This window comes from Callospermophilus lateralis, chromosome 18, assembly GCF_048772815.1.
Source record: "Callospermophilus lateralis isolate mCalLat2 chromosome 18, mCalLat2.hap1, whole genome shotgun sequence".
Taxonomy (NCBI): Eukaryota; Metazoa; Chordata; class Mammalia; order Rodentia; family Sciuridae; genus Callospermophilus; species Callospermophilus lateralis.
Genome location: NC_135322.1, coordinates 7,762,745 through 7,785,397, shown reverse-complemented (window position 1 = coordinate 7,785,397; position 22,653 = coordinate 7,762,745). Strand labels below are relative to the sequence as shown.

General features: G+C 53.7%; 1 protein-coding gene across 1 annotated transcript in view; it reads left to right on the top strand.

Moving 5' to 3' along the window:
• The first annotated feature begins 5,430 nt into the window (after nucleotides 1–5,430).
• The window catches only part of Grin2d (glutamate ionotropic receptor NMDA type subunit 2D), a 31,203-nt gene continuing 13,980 nt past the window's right edge, over nucleotides 5,431–22,653 (top strand). Inside the window, exons 1-9 of the mRNA XM_076838747.1 lie at nucleotides 5,431–5,895; nucleotides 9,537–10,156; nucleotides 13,701–13,815; nucleotides 14,194–14,405; nucleotides 14,664–14,832; nucleotides 15,312–15,465; nucleotides 17,844–17,969; nucleotides 18,153–18,382; nucleotides 19,668–19,828. Of these exons, the coding sequence (XP_076694862.1) occupies nucleotides 5,431–5,895; nucleotides 9,537–10,156; nucleotides 13,701–13,815; nucleotides 14,194–14,405; nucleotides 14,664–14,832; nucleotides 15,312–15,465; nucleotides 17,844–17,969; nucleotides 18,153–18,382; nucleotides 19,668–19,828 (2,252 nt within the window). The remainder of the gene's footprint in view (nucleotides 5,896–9,536; nucleotides 10,157–13,700; nucleotides 13,816–14,193; nucleotides 14,406–14,663; nucleotides 14,833–15,311; nucleotides 15,466–17,843; nucleotides 17,970–18,152; nucleotides 18,383–19,667; nucleotides 19,829–22,653) is intronic.

The following is a 22,653-nucleotide window of genomic DNA, read 5'->3' as shown; positions in this document are numbered from 1 at the left end:
ACCCATGGATATAACCCTGGGGAAGGCAGTCTGCTCAAGCTTCTGAGGAAATACCTTCATATCACTTCTTTTTTACTGATGGACCACAATTTCCAATATCCAGAAGGAAAGCAGTGTCTGCTCCATCATAGACACAGCAGTCCAGACCACAGCCTGGTCCCCGAGGTTCCACAAGACCACATTCTCATCTTATCCTTCCAATTGGGGTGTTCCTGGTGTTCCTATAAAGCTGCCCAGACTGTTCTGGGAAGTTGTGTGGTGCAGGACACCTGGGCCTGAGAGTGGAGGCTGAGAGAGGGACAGTGAAAGAAAGAGAGAGAGAAGGTAGAGGTAACTGGAGCAAGAGCTGGAACCTGGCTCAGGAACTCCTGAGATAGTCCGAGTGTAAGTTTTGCCCTTGAGCCCATTAAGTGAGACTTTTGTTTCCTTCATTGCCAAGGTCTGGGAGGGCAGGGCTGAAGGTACCCATTCCTGAAAAGGAAGAAACTTGGGGACTAGAGTTTGAATGTTAGAGGAAGAAAAGGATTGTGGATCCAGATTCCTGGGATTAAGATGCTTGAGCCATAAAATGGTTGGGATGAGACCCTAAGTTCCAAGGAAGGGGGTCATGGAGGTGAGGGGCTGGGGCCTGGACCCCTGGGTCTGAGGAATGAGGTCCTGGGGGTTTGGACAACTGGCTCTACCACGGAGACCTAGTTCACAAGCCTGGCCTCCTGGAGCAATAGAAGCCAAATGATGGCTCTTAGCATGGTAGATTTTGAAGTCAGAGAAAGGACTGGTGCTTCCCACCCCTCAAAGTGAGAGTCAGCAACCCCTGGCCTGGGAATCTAGCTCCTGTCTCCATAACAGGCTCCGAGTCCTTGCCTACCCTCCCCCTTCTTCCTCCCTTTTTATTTGCAGCCCCTCACTGCCTTGTCCCAGGAGAAAGGGAGAAGCTGGGAGCAAGGTGGGGGGCGGCCTCCTCCCCCAACCCTGGCAGGAGGAGGGGTCCCCAGGGAGGCCAGGAGGGGGGGCTGTGGGTCTCCCGGCAGGGACGGACGGGGACTGAATGTTAATCGCATCCCAAGTGAGTGTGTGTGTGCGAGAACAGAGCGAGTGTGAGAGTCCCTCCCGCTCGGCTCCTCCAAGCCGCGGCCGCCGCCGCCGCCACCCTCCGCCCGCAGCCTTCTCGGCCACCGGCGCCCAGCTGGGGGGTGTCGGCCTGGGTGGGTCCGCCCGGCCCCCAGGGGTCTCTCGTGTGACTGCCATCTGCCCGGTGAGAATGTGTGTCTGGGTATCAGGGCTGGCTGTGGGGGGGTGTGTCTGTGTTAGGGCTGCGGCGGCCGAGGGAGGAGGGGTCTGTCTGTCTGTACCGACCCGAGCCGCCTGCTGGCACGTCGCGGGCCTCCCAGTTCTTCCCCTGAGCCCCCAAACCTGGATGAATGATGTATACCTGGGTTCTGTGCCTCCTGCCTGCGTCCGGCTGGGTGTCTGAGTATCCCCGGCTGCCTGTGTCCTCCTGTCTGTCCGAACAGCCCCTGACGGCAGCCGCAGCTCGGCCCCCATTGGACCCCTGTGTGTGTGTGTGTGTGTGTGTGTGTGTGTGTGTGTGTCTCCCTCCTTGAGCTCCGGGGGTGTTGAGGGGGAATCCCAGGGAAGTGAGGCTGTGCGTGTGTGCGCGTGTGTATGTGTGTTTCTGGCTGTGTTTGAGAGTGGGGGCGCCGGGGGAGGGGTCTGGAGGTGACCAAGCGAGGAAGGGGAAACGGTCCCCAGACAGGCAATCTCCCGCTTCTCACGCTAACACGCACACCAAACACCCGCTTCAGAGGTGACCCAGACAGACAGACAGACAGACACAGACGCTGGAGGGAGGGGGGCGCAGAGGGCATAAAGCAGAGGGGTGCGAATGAGCCAGGGAGAGGCGGGATGGGACACATGAACTGGGGGAGGAGCCGGGACTGAAGCAGCAGAGGGGGGCACCCCGGTGGGCGGAGGGGGGATCCCCGCGGGGTCGGGGCCGCAAGAGGACACCCCGACAGCCTCCGCAATGTCCGGGGCCCAACTTCCAGCGCAACATGTGTAGCCTCGTCCTCGCCTAGTCCCGGTGGCCGCAACCTTGGGGAACAGACAGGGCAGGTCAGGACCAAGGAAGAGGAGGGAGAGACGGAGAAAGGAACAGGCAAGAGGTCCCCACCGCCGCAGCTACCGCTACCGCCGCTGCTGTTGCTGCCGCCGCCCCGGGGCCTGACCCCCCCACCCCATCGGCTCCCTGAGCCCTGCGCGGAATCTTCGGGTCGCTGGACGCCGGCTCCGGTCCTGGCACCCCCGCAATCCCCCCAACAGAACAGGGTCATGAAAAGGTAAGGTCGGGGCAAGGGGATTCAAGGTGGGGGTGGGGATGTGGACCCCCAAAATCTAGGACAGGGAAAGTTGCCCAAGGGCCTCATGGAGGGAGGGGGCTCAAATGGCAGTCAGAAGTCTGTACCCTCAGCTCCCTTGCCTCTTGGGGACTCTCCTCCACCCCCTTTCTCCCTGAGCCCCTTTTTCCTGGGTCTCTATACCTCAGACCTCCTACGCCCCCCCCCTTTCTCTTACACTGCTCCTCTAGCCAGCTGCACCTACCTGACACCCCATCTCTGACTCTCCAGCTCACCTCTGCATCCCCCTCCCAGCATCAGTCTCCCCATTGCCGTCCAGCCCTCTCCCTCTCTCCTCTCCTTTCCCCTCCCATCTTGGAGCTATGAGTCTGCTATTAATACTCCTGCCAAGGACCTTGCAGGCATCCAGGCCCCCCTCACCCTTCACCCCAAGCCACCACCCCTTCCTCAAGGTTCTGGAATGCCCTTCTAGCCTCTTGCAAGCACCACGACTGGGGTGGGGAGATGCAGGGCTGTGTGTGTATGGTTGGGAGGGGGGACGGGATGCCGTCTGCAGCACAGCTGGGGGGGGGAGCTGTTAATCAAAGTGGACTCTCTTATGTGATGGATGGGGGAGCAACGGAGACAGGGACGCCCCAGGAATCTCTGGCACCCTCCTCCTCCTCAGCTTGGGGACAGACTTGTGCCGTGTACAGTCTGAGTGGGGCCACTGGGGAGGCCATAGCTGGGAGGGGGTGCCCAGGATGTTGGAACTGATTGGGTTTGAAATAAAAAGGGGTCCTTCAGGGAGAGCAGGGCTGGAAACCGATTCCTGGGTCTGGAAGCAGGAGAGACAGGATTCCTGGGGTCCTGGGAAAGAACAGAGTAGAACTGGAGTCCTGGGGGAGGCGGGGGCTGACAGCCAAGACCAGGAGTCTTTTAGGAGAAGTTGCAGGGCAGTGCTCCTGTGTCTGAGGAGGGCCAGTGGTTCAAGCTCCTGGCAGACTGGGGGTGAGGGCCCAGTCTCTTCAGCCTCTGTATGGGGCCAAGATTCATAAGGAGGTAGAAATTGGGAGCTTGGTTGCTTTCATTCTTGGGGGTGTGGGGTCTGGGAATCAGGCTTCCAGGGAACTGGATGGCTGGGAATGCCACCCCACAGTCCCTGATGGTTGGTATTTGTCCTCCCAAACCCCTTATAGGAAATGACTGGGCCTCCAGCCTCCTAAGAAGGGAGCAGGACCCTGAGGTCTCCAAAGGCAGAAGGCAGGCAAGAGTGGGTCTGAGAGGCAGAGGAGGGGGCCAGGGGTGAGCAGCCATCAGGAAGGGAGGGGAGAGCCAGTGTTAACCCCGCGGGGGCCAGGCCACAGCTGTGGGTTATTTTGGGGTGGAAGGGGGGCTATTCTGAGCACTGATTAAACCAGCTGCTTGGGGAAGGGCAATGAAGAGGAGGGGCGAGGAGGAGCCAGGATTTGGGAGGGATGCCGGCAAGGAGCACCCACCCCTTTCCCTGGGAAGACAGTGGCCTGGTATCTCTGGAAAGATGGGGTAGTGGGCAGAGGGGAGGGGCAGAGGCCTCCAGGCAGGAGTGGAGGTATGGGCCTTTCCCCCAACCAGGCTGGCTAGCTGGGTGGCTGTAGGGTGGATGAGGCCTGTGCTACCATGGTAACCGGACAGGAGACTGACTGACAGCAGAGAGAGCCTTTACCTGTCTGGACCTCCACCCCTCCAGGAAGCCCCTAGTGCAGACTCCAGCACCACTCTGGGAGCTAGGAGTCCAGTCCCCAGTGCCCTCCTTCCTCAGACCCAGGACCCAGGAATCTGGGCTTCCAGCCCATCCACTCCAGGCAGCTCGTATTCAACAGGGAGCTCCTGAGGCAACGCTATGTTTCCTCTAATTTATTAAATTGCTCCAGGATGGGAGCCAGGGACCCCCTCCCCAACTCTCCACAGCTGTGTCCTCCCCCCAACCCTGAATCCTAGCCTGGCCTGTGACTGTCACTCTGAGAATGGGGGTACAGGGACAGGAGTAGGGGGCAAAAATGGACTGGGGGTCATGATCTGGGTAAGGGGAAAGGTCATGGGGCAGTCCCTTTCCTTGGGATGCCCCACTAATCTCTCCGCTCCTTCTCTCCCCCCACACACCTGACCCCTTTTCCCTCGCTCGTTTTTCCCTCACTTTTCTTCCTTTTATTTTTGTTCCCTCCTGCCTCTCGCCTTCCTGGCCTTCCTTTTATGTCTGTGCCGGGCACCTTCCTGGTGGGGGTCTCGGTCTTTGCTGGGCTCCGCTATTTCTGTCTTCCTGTGTACTCTCTGCTCTGCCTGCCTCCTCCATCTCCATTCTGCGTCCCTGTCGCTCGTGTGCATGTCTCTTGGTGGCTGTGGGGTCTCTGTCTATGGCTTCCTGGCTTGTTTTTGTCTTCCTCCCTGTCCAACTTTCTTGCTTCTCATCTCTCCCGCCTTCCCACATCTATCTGTGCATCTCCCCTGCATCTCCAACACCCTCTCCCTGGGTCTTGATCACTCCCTATTTCTGTCATTCCTCTCTTCTCTCTGTCACTCTGAGCCTCTCCACCCTGTTTCTCCTGCCACTCTCTCCCTGCCCATTTTTTCTGTGGCCATCTCCATCTCTTTTCCTCTGTCCCTGGATCTCTCTTCTATCTTATTTTGGTCCCATTTCTGGGGTCCCCTCCATCCCTGCCTTCTCTTTCTCTTTCCTTACCTATCTTCCCCTGACCCCATTACCACCCCACTCTCCCCATGTCTCCCCGCTGCCACATTCCAACTGAACCACTCTCCCTCTGTTTTGGGGCTCCCTTCCCCATATCTCCCTTCCACCTCCCTCCACTCTCTTTCCTTCTGACCCTCTCCTTCTGTGTCTCTCCCTTGGTCTCTCCTTCTGTCTGTCCCTCTTCCTCTGTCCTTATCCTTATCTCTGTCTCTCTCCTTCCCTCTCTTCGCTGTCTCTGCGTCTCTCCCTCTCCATAACTTCTCTTCTGTGGCTCTATCTTGTGTCCCTTGTCTGCGCCTGCCCTTCTCCTCTCGTGTCCCTCCCTGGCCCGTGTGTTCAGAGGCCGCCCGGCGGGGCCCGCAGGCGATGCGCGGCGCCGGTGGCCCCCGCGGCCCTCGGGGCCCCGCTAAAATGCTGCTGCTGCTGGCGCTGGCCTGCGCCAGCCCGTTCCCGGAGGAGGCGCCGGGGCCGGGCGGGGCCAGCGGGCCTGGCGGGGGCCTCGGCGGGGCGCGGCCGCTCAACGTGGCGCTCGTGTTCTCGGGGCCCGCGTACGCGGCCGAGGCGGCACGCTTGGGCCCCGCCGTGGCGGCGGCAGTGCGCAGCCCGGGCCTGGACGTGCGACCGGTGGCGCTGGTGCTCAACGGCTCGGACCCGCGCAGCCTCGTGCTGCAGCTCTGCGACCTGCTGTCGGGGCTGCGCGTGCACGGTGTTGTCTTCGAGGACGACTCGCGCGCGCCCGCCGTCGCGCCCATCCTCGACTTCCTGTCAGCCCAGACCTCGCTGCCCATCGTGGCCGTGCACGGCGGCGCCGCGCTCGTGCTCACGCCCAAGGTGCGCGCGACCGGAGGGGCGGAGCCAGTCGCGGTGGGCGGGGCGTAGGATGGTTGGGTGGGGCCTAGGAAGGCGGGGACAGTCCTGGAGGTCAGCATCCTGGGTGGTGGTGGGAGCTGTGGGACAGAGATGGGGCTGATTTGGAGGGATGGGTTCTGCAAGGTGAGCAGGGCCTTCCAAAGGAGTCACCTAGAAGAAAGGTCAGAAGGGACAGTCAACAATGATCAGGTATGGGGAGGACATGGGCCCAGTCACTGCAGGAGAGCAACTAGCCAGCGAGAAGCAGGGACTAAGAATGAAAGGAGGGGGGGAGATCTGGGATGAGCCAGGGGTCAGTGGAAAGGAATGGGGTTTAGAAAGGGGTAAAAGATAGTGAGGAGGAGGAGCCAAGAAGGCAAGAAGAGAGAAGGGCAACATGGACAGGGTCTTGGGAGGCGATAGGCCAGATGAGCTGAGACTAGAAGTCTATGAAGGAGGACAGAACCATCTAGCGAATGGAGGAGTCTGAGAAATAAAGTGGTCATTAGAGGTAGGCTGACGAAGAGTAGAACCAGACCTCAAGGAAGTGAGTGTTGGGGAGGAACAGTCAGGGAGAACGCGGGGCCTAAGCTCTTTGTAAAAAGGCAGATTCTAGACTGGAAGAAGGTTTTGGAAGTTGGGTTTGAGAAGGCTCAGACCAGGCAAGGTGTGGAAAATAGGAATCCAGAGGTTGGGCCTTGGAGAATGAAGGCCTTGCATAGAGGTGGGTACAGCCAGTGAAGGGTCAAGAGCAGAGCTGGAACAGGAAGGGAGAGGAGAGGAGAGGCCTCCCTCTCTCCAGAGAAACACAAGAGTGGCCAACTGTAGTGGACTTCTGGTAGCAAAGAAGGAAAATGGACCAAGAGTGGTCTGTGAACTGAAAAGGTGGAGCCCAACAAGGGGTGGGGCATTTAAGGATGATGGAGCCACCTGAGTGTATGGAACCTAAATTGGCCAATTCCCAGAAGTGAGAGCATTTGGCTTTGTGACTGGATCTCTATTGCATTCTGGGACTCATTCTCCTGTCCAGAGCTTTCTGGGAAGGACCTCTGTCCAACTTTCTTGTTCTCCTTGGCATGATGGTTTCCAGAGACTTCCAGGCAAATTTGTAGACCTTTTTTTTTTCCTGGCTGCCATCTTTGTGAAATACCCAGAATGGTGGTCCCTGGTTCCTCCATTGCTGCTACGTGTGGCCCACTCTGTTTCACTGTCTGTTGGGCACTGTGGCCAGCTAAGTGCACATCTATTGCCTTCAGAGGCATGTACCCTCACTGTCTCTGGACAGAAGAAAGAGTGGTCATCACAGTGCCATCCATACCCTAGTGAATGCTGGGAACATGGTTTCCTTGCCATATGCCACCTAGTGATGGGTGAGCTGCTCCACCCTGACTTCTTAAGTGCCCATCACATGCTGAGAGACCTCAGCTCCTCAGGAAAGCTGCCCTGTCCTCTCCACTCATAACCACAGGCACATGCCTCAGGAGAAAGTCCACTTGTTGTTCTCATTGCATTATAAGGTTCATTGAGAGCTGATTTTGTGCCAGGGCCATTTTAGGTTATGGAGAATAAAACTGGAGGGGGGGCAGGTCCCTGCCTTATGGAGCTTGGATTCTTATGAAGGAAACAAACAAAACCAACCACAATAGTAAAATCTGACCTGGAGGAGACTAGCAGGATGTTGTAATGACTGAGGCTGGCAGTCTGGAAGGGCCTTGCTAAGGAGGTGACATCTGAGCTGGACCTGAGGGATGAGGAGGGGTGGGCTGAGGAGGTGGGGAAAGTGACCCTGGGAGGAAAAACAGCTGGAGCAAAGCTCTTGAATTCAAAAGAAGCTTGGTGTGTTTGAGGAAGAGCAAGGAGGGAGTGTGGCTGGAGCCAATTGGAGGATTAGGAGGGCAGGAGATGAGGTCCGAGAGGCAATAAGGGTCAGTTCATGCAGGGCCTTGTGGCCACAGAAAGGACTTTGGCTTTGATTCTAAAGAAGAATCATTGGAAAGTTTTCAACAGAGAAGGGATGTGATCCAATTAATATTTTGAAATGATAACTCTGGCTGCTGTTTGGAGAATGAACTGGAAGGTGCAAGAATGGAACAGAGATGGGCTCGAAAGCTATAGATGTATAGGCAAGGGAGAAAGTGATGTCAATGAGGATTGTGACGGTGGCAGCAGTGAGGAGTAGACACCTGGGCTTATGGTGTGGACACAGAGCCAAGGAGACTGGGAGATGGCCTGGATGTGGGCATGAGGAAGAGGCAGTGGAAAGGTGCTCACGTTTGGGCCTGAGCATTAGGGTGAGAAAGGAAGACAGGAAGCAGGTCGGGGGAGACAGGTTCAGGGGTCAAGAATTATGTGTTTGACATGATGATTTTAAGAAACTCTTGGAAATCCAAGGGAAGAAATTGACCAGAAATGATCATAGGATAGGTTGCCTGGAGCTCATGGGAGCCATTGAGACAGGACATGAGCCATTGGCATCTCCAGCCATACCCAGTAGAGCTTTCTGCACTGGTGGAGATGGTCTATATCTGATGTGTCCAATAGGCTAGCCATAGGCCATGTGTGGCTACTGAGCACTTGACATGTGGTTAGTGCAAGTAGAGAACTAAATTTTAAGTTTTATTTAATTTTAATTAACTTAAATTTGAATAGCAAAACATTGTGGGAGGTAGTGTTTAAACCCATGGGTCTGAACCAAGCTGGTGACACACACCGATAATCTCAGCAAGTTAGGAGGCCGAGACAAGAGAATTGCAAATTCAAGACCAGCCTGGGCAATTTAAGGAGACCCTGTCTCAATTTTTTAAAAATAAGTAAATAAATTAAAAGGGCTAGGAATGTAACCTATTGGTAAAGTACCCAGTACTGAAAAAATAAAATAAATAAAAACATGGGTCTGAATGACCTAGCTAGCAAGCAAGGACAGAGAAAAGTATACCACGGGGGTACACCTATGTTTAGAATTCTGGCTGAGGAAAAGGCGCCAGTAGAGACAAAGAAGGAGGGGGCAGAGAGGTAGGAGGAAAACTCAAAACAGGAAAGTCTACTCCATTGGGGAAATACAGTATCTTTACCACCTTCCCTGCATGCTGGGAGATGTAGTCTCCCTCATTGCATACAGGAAAACAATCTTCCCAGTGGATTTTGGGAGTTGTAGTTCCCCAGTGGATGGTAGGTGTAATAATAACAGTGATGTTAGTTGCTGAAAGAGATAAACCCTCAGATCTCAATGGCTCAAGGAAATAGGTTGCTTCTCATTCATATAAAATGCAAACACGTGGTCCTCACTGGGGTCACAGGATCGCTTCTTCTTGTGGCTCTGTAATTTCTGAGGACTTCAGAGTTATCTTCTGGGGCCTCTTCATCCACCCTCAGATAGGGAGGAAAGTGAGGGTCTCGGGACAGAGTTTTTAAGGGTATGCTCAGAACTCAATCATATAGTTAAATCTAACCTAGTACTAGCATTTGTCCCAGGAAGAAAAGTAAAGGATTTTGGTGAACAGCTGGTCAGTCTACCATATTGAGAGCTATGACCCACCGCTGGCGGGAACTGTGATCTGCTTGTCTGTTGCTGGGAGATGAGGTCCCCACATCAGGAGGCCTGACATCCTTCCCATGCCCCACAGGAGAAGGGCTCCACCTTCCTTCAGCTGGGCTCCTCCACAGAGCAGCAGCTTCAGGTCATCTTTGAGGTGCTGGAGGAGTACGACTGGACATCTTTTGTAGCGGTGACCACGCGTGCCCCCGGCCACCGGGCCTTCCTGTCCTACATCGAGGTGCTGACTGATGGCAGTCTGGTGGGCTGGGAGCATCGTGGGGCCCTGACACTGGACCCTGGGGCAGGCGAGGCTGTCCTGGGCGCCCAGCTCCGCAGTGTCAGTGCACAGATCCGCCTGCTCTTCTGTGCCCGTGAGGAGGCTGAACCTGTGTTCCGGGCAGCCGAGGAGGCTGGCCTCACTGGACCTGGCTATGTCTGGTTCATGGTGGGACCCCAGCTGGCTGGAGGTGGGGGCTCTGGAGCCCCTGGGGAGCCTCTTCTTCTGCCAGGAGGTGCCCCGCTTCCCGCGGGACTCTTTGCAGTGCGCTCAGCTGGCTGGCGTGATGACTTAGCCAGGCGTGTGGCAGCTGGTGTGGCTGTAGTGGCCAGAGGTGCCCAGGCCCTGCTGCGTGACTACGGTTTCCTGCCTGAGCTTGGCCACGACTGCCGCGCCCAGAACCGCACCCACCGCGGGGAGAGTCTGCATAGGTGAGTGGGGCTGGGATGGAAGGCCTGTGGGGAAGCGTCCCGCAGCCTGACTACCTGTGGTGCTCACTAGCCAAGTGGCCTCCATGCAACCATGTGCCCTCTCTCAGACTCGGTGCCCTTTTCTATAAAATGGGTGTAACTGGGTCTCTTTTCTAGAATTAAATCAGGTAATTTGGAAATCACCTGATATACAGTGAGTGTATTACTGTATTTTATGACTCTAAATGCCTAATTCTTCCCATTTTAATGTCTTTCAAATCAAGATATGTTTTATAATTGGTGGCTTATCATGGTTTAATTGGTGTTGTTTTCTTTGTGGTAGGTATAAAATAGTAGTACATTTTACAATTGATAGCTTCTTAGATAGAATTAAATATCCTAGTTAGACTAGGAACTGAGCTCCAAACAAAAATGCCCAACCACCTCATGCCCATACAAGGAAGAAGTTTGTTCCTTTGTGAAGTCACAACCCAGAGATAAGCAGTCCAGTTATTAGTAGGCTGCTGCTCTACGTGATCATTCAGGGACTCAGGGTCCACCCTCCTTGCTACTCTGGAATCTCCAAATAGTGCAAGCCAGATGGTGGGCATGAGTGCCAGGTGGAGCTCCCCAGAAGAGGGATGGAGCAAGTAGAGAGCAAACCATTTCCTTCCAAGTGAGGGGAAAGGAACAGGTCTCACATCCTGTTGTGAGAAGGTAGTCACATGGTCAGGACTGAGTTACCAGTTGTTTACAGCAAGGTCCATTCTGATAGGCTAGACATCCATTCTGATTGGTTAGTGCCTGTACTAACTCTTCTGTTTTGAATGTCATCTCTGCACAAGACCTAAGTTAGCTGCAAAGAAGGCTGAGCAATGTGGACTTTAGCTGGACGGCCATATGCCCATCTTACAGGTTATTGTTTCAGAAGAGGAGAACTGAGTTTGGTAGAAAACAGCATCTCCATCATGGGAAGAGTTGGGAGTGGGGAAACTGATATGTTAGGTGACAGAACAGTGAAGGAGAGGCCACTGATCTTTAAATGAGCTGAGTTTGGGAGGAGGTGGTGGGTGTGAAAGAAGACCTAAGGGAGGAGAATTGAGAAGAGGTGAGTTGGGAATCCGGATCCTGCAACAAGAGGGTGAGAAAAGCATCCCTTGTTCATAAATACTGAGCACCTGCTAGGAACTAGGGCTCATGCTGGGCACTGGGAACACAGAGATGAAAAAGACCATGGACTTCTTCAAAGAACGCAGGGTCCGGAAGGGGTGGCAGACAGGGATGGGAATAATGACAGCACAGCATGATGCTTGCAGTAATGGAGGTAGCACTGGCCTTGCGGGAGCATGGGGGAGGAGAACTGCCTAAGCCAGGACATTTTTGGTTGCAAGAAGCAGAGTCTCCTTTAAGTTTCCTTAGGGAAAAGGGGGTTTATTGGAAAGATAAACATGCATAGAAACACAGACATCAGGAATCGAGGCCAAGCCTGGGGCCAGCTATTCTTTCATCTCTTTCTGCTTCTTTGCTCCTGCCTCTCTTTTTCTTTCAGGCTTGTCTCTCCCAGAGGCTGTTGTGTTTTACCCAGCACTTCTCTCTCTCTCTCTCTCTCTCTCTCTCTCTCTCTCTCTCTCTCTGTCTCTCTCTCTCTCCCCCCTCCCCTTTTTTTTTATACTGGAGATTGAACTCAAGGGCTGTCTATCTCTGAGCTACATCCCCCCAGTCCCTTATATTTGGGGGACTTAGGGACTTGCTTGCCATCTTCCTGCCTCAGCCTCCTGATTTGTATGCACCACCATACCTGGCCTTTACCCAGAATTCTTCTCCCTCATAATTTTAGCCCTTCCTGGCCACCACCCAAACTTCCACATCCATAGTGAAATGTCATTGCAAGAGAGAAAATTAATTGCCCCCAGAGAACCTTCTAAACACACATCTGGGGTCTCTGGAGTCAGGGATGTTTCCAGGAGGGGGAGACACCTAACTGAGACCCAAAGGATGAACTGTTCATCCATCCATCCAATCATTCATTGAAAAGCTCTTTACTGAGAATCGACTATGTGCCAAACACCGTTTAAGCACAAAAGAATAGCGTGGTATAAACTGTTGTCTCTGCTGTCACCGAGACAAGCAGTGAACAAACAACAAAAGAAAATATCAGCAGATGATAATTTCTGAGATGAAAATAAATCAGAGGAAAATGACAAGAACAGCCTAGGGAGCTAGGCTAAGTGGGTTGGTCAGGAAAGCCTTGAGTAAGTAAAATTTAGAGATTTTAAAAAATGGATAAAATCCCAAGCACTGGAAGATCTCAATGAAGAGAGGGAAGAGCAGATGCAAAGGACCTGGGGTTGGAACCGTTTGGGAGTTTAAAACACCAGTGTAGCTGGAGCACAGTGCACCAGAGGGAGAAATGGATGAACAGAGATGGACAGACACAGGAACCCAACTCATGCAGATGCCTTTAGGCTGGGGGAGGAGTTTGGGCTCCATTCTAACGGTGATCAGGGAGTTCACCAGACATGGAGTATTCCAGAGGGAAGAAATAGCATGTTCAAAGGTCTGGAAGGAGAGCAACATGAGCAGATTGGTGAGGCCACACTAGTTCAGAGCAGTTGCAGCAGCAGGATTAGGGGCTGGGAGTGATGAGGCTGGAGATGTAGATGGGGCCAAGTCCTTGCCTTGGATGCCAGATTGGGAGGAGTCTGTTTCAAAGTTCTGCAGCCATGGGCAAGCCATAAGTAGGGGAGGGTAGACTCAGTTTGGGGTATAGAAAGACCCCTTGGGGCCAGGTGAGATACAGACTAGAGGAGAGATCAGAGGCTGGAGGTCAGGCAGGATGGGGGTAAGGATCCAGGAGGGTTGTGGGGGATGGAGGAGGGGATGGCTCAGGAAGGATAGGGCTTGGGAACAATGGCCTGGATGAAGGGACTGAGGGGGGCAGCCCCTGTGATGAGAGTCTCGCCCAGTGACTGGATGGGTGATGGGAGAGGCCATCAGAGTTCAGTGAAGATAACTAAAGACTTCCCAGCAGAAAGGACACTTGAGCTGTCTTTGTGACATGTCAGAGTTGGTCCAGGTGAGAAGGTGGGGGTGGAAGGGTTTTCCAGACAGAGAACAGACCTGCAAATCCTAGAGAGCAAACCAGCCTGATGCAGTGGCACACACCTGGAATCTCAAGTGACCCAGAAGGCAGAGGTAGGAAGATGGCAAGTTTGACTCAAGAGGGTTATGGGGCTGCAGTTCAGGGGTGGAGTGCCCTGGTTCAATGCCTAGTACCAAAACCAAAACAAAAAGGAAATCGTTTGACATGTTCCAGAGACACTTTGCGTCCAGCGTTGATAGAGTGAAAAAGGGGTTTTGAGCTAGAAGCTATCGGAGATGGGGCTTCAGAGGCAGGTGGGACCACCAAATTGAGGGCCTGGGACCCTGTTCTGAGGGCATCATCAGTCCAAGGAGAGGGTGTGATTTCAAGATTTTGGAGGTGAAGGAGGAGAGATTTCAATCACCGGCTGGGACTGGTGGGTAGGAGGCTTGGCCCAATCCTGGTGTCCTTCCTCCTGGGCAGGTACTTCATGAACATTACCTGGGATAACCGGGATTACTCCTTCAATGAGGATGGCTTCCTGGTGAACCCCTCCCTGGTGGTCATCTCTCTCACCAGAGACAGGACTTGGGAGGTGGTAAGTTGCATCCCAGAACTCAGGAGTGGGAGAAGTCCTGGAATCCTGGGTCCTGGCAGAGGGAGGTCCAAGGTCCTGGACTCTGAGGATTCAGGAGCTGGGGCCCAGCTTTCTGGGTCTGAGGAAGGAGGGCTTGGCCTAGACTCCTGGGTCTCAGGGAGGAAGACTGGGGCCTGGACCCTTGGTCTTAGGAGGGTTAGGGTCTGGATCTCTGGGTATGAGAGAGGAGGGCTGGGGCCTGGACAGGGAGAAAGGGGCTACCCTGTCCAGGAGGGAGATGGGGCTTACACTCTTAGACCTGAGAGAGGAAAAGCAGGGAGGCCAAGACATCCTGAAAAGTCACCCCAAGTAGTCTGACCATCCTTCTCTTTGACCCAGGTGGGCAGCTGGGAGCAGCAGACTCTCCGTCTCAAGTACCCGCTTTGGTCCCGCTATGGCCGCTTCCTGCAGCCAGTGGATGACACACAGCATCTCACGGTGGCTACACTGGAGGAGAGACCCTTTGTCATTGTGGAGCCTGCTGACCCCATCAGCGGCACTTGCATCAGAGACTCTGTCCCCTGCAGAAGCCAGCTCAACCGAACCCACAGGTGACATCCCGGGATCCAGGAGTTCCAGCTTGGCAAGTCTCCTCCCTCCAAGCCCAGCAGTCAGTCCCCGCTCCTAGCCCACAGAGCTCTCCAGCTTGGTACTTGAGCAAGCTGACAGGCTTCTTCAAGCCTCAGTGACCCCAGAAGGCGCCAGCCATAGTTTTAGCTGCTGCCTGTCCCTTTCTTCATACTCTCACCTAATGGGAGGGCCTAAGGGTGAGGAGTCCCCAACCTCCCAAGCCTGGTTGCTTCCCGCAGTCCTCCACCGGACGCCCCCCGCCCGGAAAAGCGATGCTGCAAGGGCTTCTGCATCGACATTTTGAAGAGGCTGGCGCACACCATAGGCTTCAGCTATGACCTCTACCTGGTCACTAACGGCAAGCACGGGAAGAAGATCGACGGCGTCTGGAACGGCATGATAGGGGAGGTGAGGGGATGGGGCGGGGCCAAGAGGCGGAACTTATATGGGGCGTGGCCTAAAGGAGGCGTGATCAGGCCCGGAAGGCGGGGCCTGGAGCTGGACCAAGAGTGGCCGCGCCTTCATGGAGGGGCGGGGTCAGGAAGCTCGGGGGCGGGGCCATAAGGAGATAGTACGCGGACTGTCTGGGTCGGGGTCAGACTTTTGGAGCTGGAGGAGGCGGGGTAGGAGGGTGGAACCCCTAGGAGAGGGGGGCGGGGCCGGGAGGATAGAATCCAAAGCCTGAAGAGTCTTGGGGGCGGTGGGCCAGGGTTGGGGCTAGCGCTTCCTTCCTGTCCCTTTCTCCTCCACTTTTCCCTGCCACACTCTGAGTCCTTTCTCAGCCTCCTCGCCATCCCTCCAGTCTCCCGGGGCCGTCTTTGTTTGCCTCGTCCCTAGTCCCTATCCGCCTGAGCGGGCTTAGCTTGCCCACCCCTCGCCTGCCCTAGGTGTTCTACCAGCGCGCGGACATGGCCATCGGTTCCCTCACCATCAACGAGGAGCGCTCCGAAATCGTGGACTTCTCCGTCCCCTTCGTGGAGACAGGCATCAGCGTCATGGTGGCGCGAAGCAATGGCACTGTGTCCCCCTCTGCCTTCCTAGGTGAGCTGGGTCCCCCGGATAGAGAGCCAGACCTAGGCAGGGCTGGAGCCCTGAGGTCAAGAAACCTGGGTTCCTATCCTGGGACCACCTGTGCTGTCTGTGAGACCCTGGTGAAGTTGCAGTCACTTCTGAGCCTCAGTTCCCTATCTGTAAAATGGGAGAAAGAATTTCCCCTATCAGGCTTTTACCAGGAAGCTAGAGTCGAGCTCAGGAGCCTTTCCTTATAGTGGCCCTTCCAAGGCTGGGAGCCCAGTTTTGTTTTTTGAGACCGGGTCTAGGTTGCCAAGGCTTTCCTCCAACACTCCATCCTCCTGCCCCAGCCTTCCCAGTATGCTCAGCTCCCAGTTGTGTATTCAGAGTTGTATTCTTTTTTCTTTAAGAGAGACCTCCAAATTGAATACGCTTCAGGCCCCACAAAACCTGAGAATGGCACGGGTTCTTTTAGTCCCTCCTACTCAGAAGGTTGAGGTGGGAGGGTCACTTGAGCCCAACAGTTCAAGACTAGCCTGGGTAAAATAGGGACACTCTGTGTCAAAAAAAAAAGAAAAAAGAAAAAGAAAAAAAGAAAAACACTATAGTTTTTCCAGGTATGTAGATGTGAGATGAAGAGGAAAAATTAGCTCCAGATACCTGTCAGTGTTATGGAGCACCTATATGTGCCAGGCCCTGGGCTTGATGGAAACGCAGTGGTGGACAAGACAGACAAGTCCCAGCCTGCCAGAGCTCTGAGCCTCATGGGGAGACAAAATAAACTTCTAGGGATACACAGACAAGAGCACTTCATGTGGTGGTAGATACCATGAAAAATGAAGCCGGGATGAAGGAGGTGGGAGGAGCTGAGCCTGTGCTGGTGTGGGTGCAGCTGGCCAGGCGGGGGAAGAGCAGGAGCAGAGGTCGGGGTGTATTTGTGAACCTGCCAGAGGCCTGTGGGACTGGAGGGGCTGCGAGGATGGGTGAGGTGAAAGGAGAGGGCTGATGGGGAGGGGGCGAATCTCTCAGAGCCCTGGGCGCTATGGTAGGAGATGCTGGTTTCATGTACAGCAGAGGCGAGACTTCTCCTCCAGAAGGGAGCCCCGGGGGCTCTGCGGAAGCTAGAGGCTGGCAAGGAGGCTACTGCAAAAGTTCATCCAGAGAAAGGATGGAGGTGTGCAGCCGGGAGGTGGCAGGGGTGGGATAAGGGGACAGATTCAAGGTATGGTTAGGAAGCTGCCTCCAGCTGAGCTGGTGGCTTTGTGGTAGACCAGGTAGAAATTCCATTTCCTGAGCTGGAGAAGACAGAAGTGTACACAGGCCTCTGATTTATTTTCTGTGTATTTTCCACACCAGAGTGTCCACAGTGTCCTCTTTGCACCAGGGTCTCTGCAGGGCACACGGGGAGCACTGCATGGGGCCCCTGCCTTCAAGCGGTACATAGCGGGGAGTGACAAGGTCTCCTCCAGTTACCCAGCAGAGGCAACAGGCATGTCCCCAGATGCTGCAGTGACAGTCCAGGGTAGTGACCTTGCTGCAACAGGGACAGTCCTGGCAGCTCTACTCCGTTGGCCCTGAGAGGTGCACTTGATACTCATTGGCTCACTAGCACCGAAGGCAACAGTTATGGAATGTAAGGAGGGGACATGTGAATGGGAGGCCAGCTGATGGACAGGTCAGGTGGCACCTCTGGTAGGGAGCTGAGGAGACAAGGCAGAGAGGCTGTGACTTGATGGGGCGGTGCTGTGAGCACCAGCTGGTCAAAGAAGGGTAACTGAGAGACGAGCAGGCCAAAGAGGAAGGTGGGACAAGGCTGAGCCACAGGACAGTGTCCTGGGGGTGCTGGGGAGCTATGGGAGGCAACGAACAAGAGAGGGACAGGGTCATCTCTGGCCACGTTGGGGGTGGGCTGGAGCCAGACAGCCAGTGTCAGGAGGCCAGGGAGATGATGCCAGGGAGGAGAGGAGGCCTGAGTTGTGTTGGCGTGAGAAGGGAGAGGACAGGAGTGACATCAGGGCAGGAGCAGGAGCAGACTGTGCTTCAGGCTGTGGCAGGAGGAGGAGAGGGAAGGAGGGAGGGCAGGCCATGGCAAAGGGGGACTGTTTGGTGTGGGACTCCCCAAATGGGAAGCCTGGAGCTGGCCTGGGCATAGCGTGGAACATGATAAATGGCCTAGAGGGTGAGTAGAGGTGGGTCTGGGCTCAGGCAGCATCTAGGAGGGACTGTGATGGCTGTTTGAGGGCGCGGCGCCTCCAGGGCTCAGTGTGAGCAGTGCACCTCGCCTGAGGAACAGAATGGAAGGGAACAGAAAGGGAAGAGGTGAGATCCAGGCTGCAATTGTGCACATGTCTGTGGTCCCCACAGTCCTTTGCCTGACAGAGCCATGACCACACCTCTCTTGTCTCCAGAGCCCTACAGCCCCGCTGTGTGGGTGATGATGTTTGTCATGTGCCTCACTGTGGTCGCTGTCACCGTTTTCATCTTTGAGTACCTCAGTCCCGTAGGCTACAACCGCAGCCTGGCCACGGGCAAGCGTGAGTCCCCTCCCTCCGTTACCCTACCTGCCTTGCACGCAATTAAGTTTCCCAGCAGCCCATGGGGTGGAACAAGGTCTCTGGGGGGCATGCCCGAGGCCCTGGGGGCTTGTAGGTTTTTCTATGCTCCCTCATTGAGCAGAAGGGACTTGGGGTCCATGAGCCTGTCCTGGCGCCCTGCAGGCCCTGGTGGCTCAACCTTCACCATTGGGAAATCCATCTGGCTGCTCTGGGCCCTGGTGTTCAATAACTCGGTGCCTGTGGAGAACCCCCGGGGAACCACCAGCAAAATCATGGTGCTGGTGTGGGCCTTCTTCGCCGTCATCTTCCTCGCCAGCTACACAGCCAACCTGGCCGCCTTCATGATCCAGGAGGAATATGTGGACACTGTGTCTGGACTCAGTGACCGAAAGGTGTGTGGGTGCAGAAGGGAGCCGTTGGGTTGGAGGGCAGAGTTGGCACAGCAGTGAGGAGTCCCAGGGAAATCTCTTCCCAAGGAGAATTTCACAATGGCAGAATGGGATGTTTTGGAAGGAGAAAGGACATGTCTATTCAGTGGACTATTTAAGTCTTCCTGGGGAGGAGGGTGTCTGTCCCCCAGTGTTCTAGGGGCAGCAGCACCGAATGGAATTTTCCAGAGCAGAGTATCTCTCAGACTATAGTGAAGGACTAGGTTTTGAAACTTCTAATCCATCGGAGGCAATGCTTTTGTAAAATACAATAGCAATGGATTACTAGGAAAGTAAAATAAAATTTAAAACCCAGACATTCTAGCTAGGCACAGTGGCACTTGGGAGGTTGAGGCCAGAGGATAGACAGTTCAAAGCCAGCCTCAGCAACTTAGCAAGGCCCTAAGCAACTCAGTGAGACCCTGTCTCTAAATAAAATATAAAAAAGGGCTGGGGGCATGGCTCAATGGTTAAGCGCCCCTAGGTTCAAATCCCTGGTACCAAAAATAAATAAATAAATAAAATGAAAATAAATAAAACCAAGACATTCTAAAGTTAGCCACAGATTTTTATGTATTAGACTCAATAGGCAAAAATTATTTTGTCAATTCACTCCAAATGCTCTCTTGATGCTGCTCTTACCTCATTGCAGCTGCAGTGTGATGGGGGACAGGCAGTCTGCAGGGCACACTTTAAGACCAAGGTGGTTAACCAGTGTCATGACCTATTAGAAGGTTGATAAATCAACTCTAAGCATTTTCCCCCAGCGGAATGGACTAGAATAGCATAGGAGAATGTATTGACTCTACCTTATGTTGCAAAGGGGAATATGGTTTTATGAAACTTTTAGTCATAAACACACTTGCCATTGAGCCCACACCCATCTGGCTACATCTGTTGTTAAAACAGTGAACAATTTCTGAATAGATTGGTAAATAGCAACTGCCCTCAGCCCCAACACTGGGCCCACCCCTGATCCAGCAAGTTAAGGGTTAATGCCTGGCACATCAGGGACCTCTGGAAGCTTCTAGCTTCTCAAACTCTGTGGCCAGTGGCCTCAGTTTACCTGTCTGCAGCCATGTGTGCTGGGCAGGAGTGAGACCGTGTTACCTACTGTGGTGAGCAAATCTGAAAAACGCTTCTGAGACTGGGGTATTTGCCAATTGGCAGGTGTCCCCCAGAATGGGGCACTTGGGTTGGGGATGTCCCTGGGTAGGGGGCATCCTAATCACTCTGCATTTTGCCCCAGTTCCAGCGGCCACAGGAGCAGTACCCACCTTTGAAATTTGGGACCGTGCCCAACGGGTCCACGGAGAAGAATATCCGCAGCAACTATCCCGACATGCACAGCTACATGGTGCGCTACAACCAGCCCCGCGTGGAAGAAGCGCTCACGCAGCTCAAGGCAGGGTCAGCTCAGACTGGGGCTGGGGCAGGGAGCGGGGCTGGGTATGCTCAGAGATGCCTGGGGTCAGGGCTCACTCATCAGTCAGACTGGGGTGGGTCAACTTGGAGGGCGGAGGTCTTGGAAGGCTCCCATGGGCTCCCTCTTCTAGGAGGGTTCCTGGGATGTTTTCAGAAATGCAGTATTATGGATTCTAGGACCCAACTCCTAGGACTCAAATCTTGGCTCTACCCTTTCTTTGACTCTGTGATCTTGGGCAACTTATTCAACCTCTCTGAACCTGTTTCCTCCTCTGTAAAATACAGATAACAAGAGCATCCCCATTATGACGACCAATAGGTCATTGTAAGTTAGTTAATCCATGCAGAACCCTGTCCCGAATCCTGTAGGTGTTTGCTGATACCATCACTGTTATCATCATCATTAGATCTGAACAACAGAAGCAATACTTGGGTTGTTATTTTTAATCATCTTTACATCAGTTTCCCACATGATACAGTTAAATTCAGTCCCTGAAGTACAGCCCACAAGCACAACAAAGCTGAGTGCCGGCCAGGTGTGACGTCACTCATCCAGTCCCAGCTCCTTGGGAGGACGCCAGAGGAATGCAGGTTCCAGGCCAGCCTGGGCGACTTAGCGAAGCCTGTCTCAAAAAAATAAAAAATAAAAAGGGCTAGGGATACAGCTCAGTGTTAGAGCACTTGGCCAGCATGGGCGAGGCCCTGGGTTCAATCTCCAGTACTACTAAAAAAAAAAAAAAAAAAAAGGAATAAAAAGAGCTAAGAACAGCAACTTTTCCAGTCCCTGTCCCTTAAGTATTTAGCCTTTCAACATGCATTGTTAAAAAAATTTTTGCAGTTTGAACCCAGGGGTGCTCTGCCGTCAAACTATATCCCCAGTCCTTTTTATTTTTTATTTTGAAACAGGGCCTCCCTAAGTTGCTGAAGCTGGCCTTGAATTTGCCATCCTCCTGCCTCAGCCTTCCAAGTCACTGGGATCACAGGCATAGCCACTGAGCCCTCATAGCAGGCATTTATTTTCTTACCCCACCTATGCCAGTCAGTGAGCAGCAACTCCTGCCCTCAGGAGGCTTAACATCTAGAGGTAGGAAACGAACATTAAATAAGCAAACAGAAGAATGGAGGGGGTGCAGCGAGATGCTTTCAGGAGGGAAGGGTGCAGCATGGCTGGGTGGGAATAGTTTTACCTGGTGTTCAGGGAGGGCTTCTCAGAGGAGGTGGCATCTGAGCAGAATGCTGAAGGAGGGGAGCGGGCATTCAGGGTGGACCTGAATTTGAATAGGGAAGGGTAAGATCTGATTTGTTTCTAAATTGTCTGCTCCCGTGTGGAAAATGGACAGAGGGGACCCTAAGTAAGTGGGGAAGCCATCACGGCATCTAGAATCTTCCCTGAGGCCCATCCTCTGCTCACCCCTCAGGTAGCTGGTCCTGACTGGATCTTTGTTACCCTTCTGTCTTGATGAGAATTGGGGCTGCAAGAAAAGGAACCAGCCAATGCATGTTAAGTAAAAGGGGCGGCTCAGCACAAAGCTCAGGTGGTCTCGGAACCGGTCTTCAGCAGAGAAGGCAGCCATTCATTTAGAACTTGATAAAGAGACCAACTCTGCGCCAGGTACAGTTCCTGGACCACAATAGACAACAGCAAAATAAGGAACTTCCCAGATGGGTCACGAGTTTTCTTTTCGTTTTTCTTTTTTTAAATAAATGTTTTAGGTGTTCATGGACCTTTATATTATCTACTTCTTTTTATGTGGCTCTGCCACTGAGCCATAACCCAAGCCCTGGTCAGGAGTCTCGAAACAGACAGGTTTCTTTCTCCTGCTACCAGGGCAGCAGGGTAGCTCAAAGAGACAGCCAACAGGCTGAACTCTGCCTCTTTTTTGTTCTTCCAAGCTTGCAGCATAGACCTTCATGCTCTTTTTGATTGTCTCATGGTCTCAAGAAGGCTGCTGCCCCTACATGGGGCACATCCTACCTAGTTCCAGGCAAGGAAGAGAAAAGGTGAAAGACTGGAGGGTTTGCTTCTGGGAAGGCTTTGCTTTTATGTTGGGGAAGCTGATCACGAGGACTTCTGGCTATTTCCCAGAACCTATCAGATGGCCGTTGCTTGCTGCCAGGGAGCTGGGAAGTTAACTGTGTTAGCCACCCAGCCTCTCTTGTAGAAAATGGTGGAGGAGGAGGTCAGAAATGGAGACATGGTAGCCAAGTCACCTGCCAGAACCCAGCCTGTGTGGAGTTTGCGTTTTGCCACCAAGCAAGTTCTCTCTTGCACTTTTCTTCTCAACCTCTCTCTCAATTTCTAGGAGTCACATGTGTTCTTGGCGCCTAAACTCTGCCTGTCTGCTCTGTGCAAACCTGCAAGCCTCTTCAGTTCGGATACTAACTTCAACAATGTTTTTTTTTTTTTTTTTTTTTTTTCCGGGGGTGGGGAGTGCTGGGGTTTGAACCCATGGCCTTGTGCATGTGAGTCGAGCACTCTGCTAGCTGAGCTGTACCCCAGCCCAGCGCTTTCTCTCCAGGCTCCTCTTGATCACACCTGCAGCCCCACTTCAGCCCTTTAGGGCATCCCTTTTTTCTTGTCCTTCCCTCTTGAAGGTCCGTCGACACGATGTTGTTGGGGACAGACTTTTCTTTGTTAGTAAGGCTTTGGGAGATGCACTGCAAACCTTTCTAGGGCCTGGTCAAGAGTACAATGGAGACTTGATCCATATGTAACTATTTAAACCTTGTGAATCAAGCTAGCAAGATGGTTGATGTATTGAGGCCTCCTGCCTGGACACATATACCTTTTTAACCATCAGAAAGGCTAC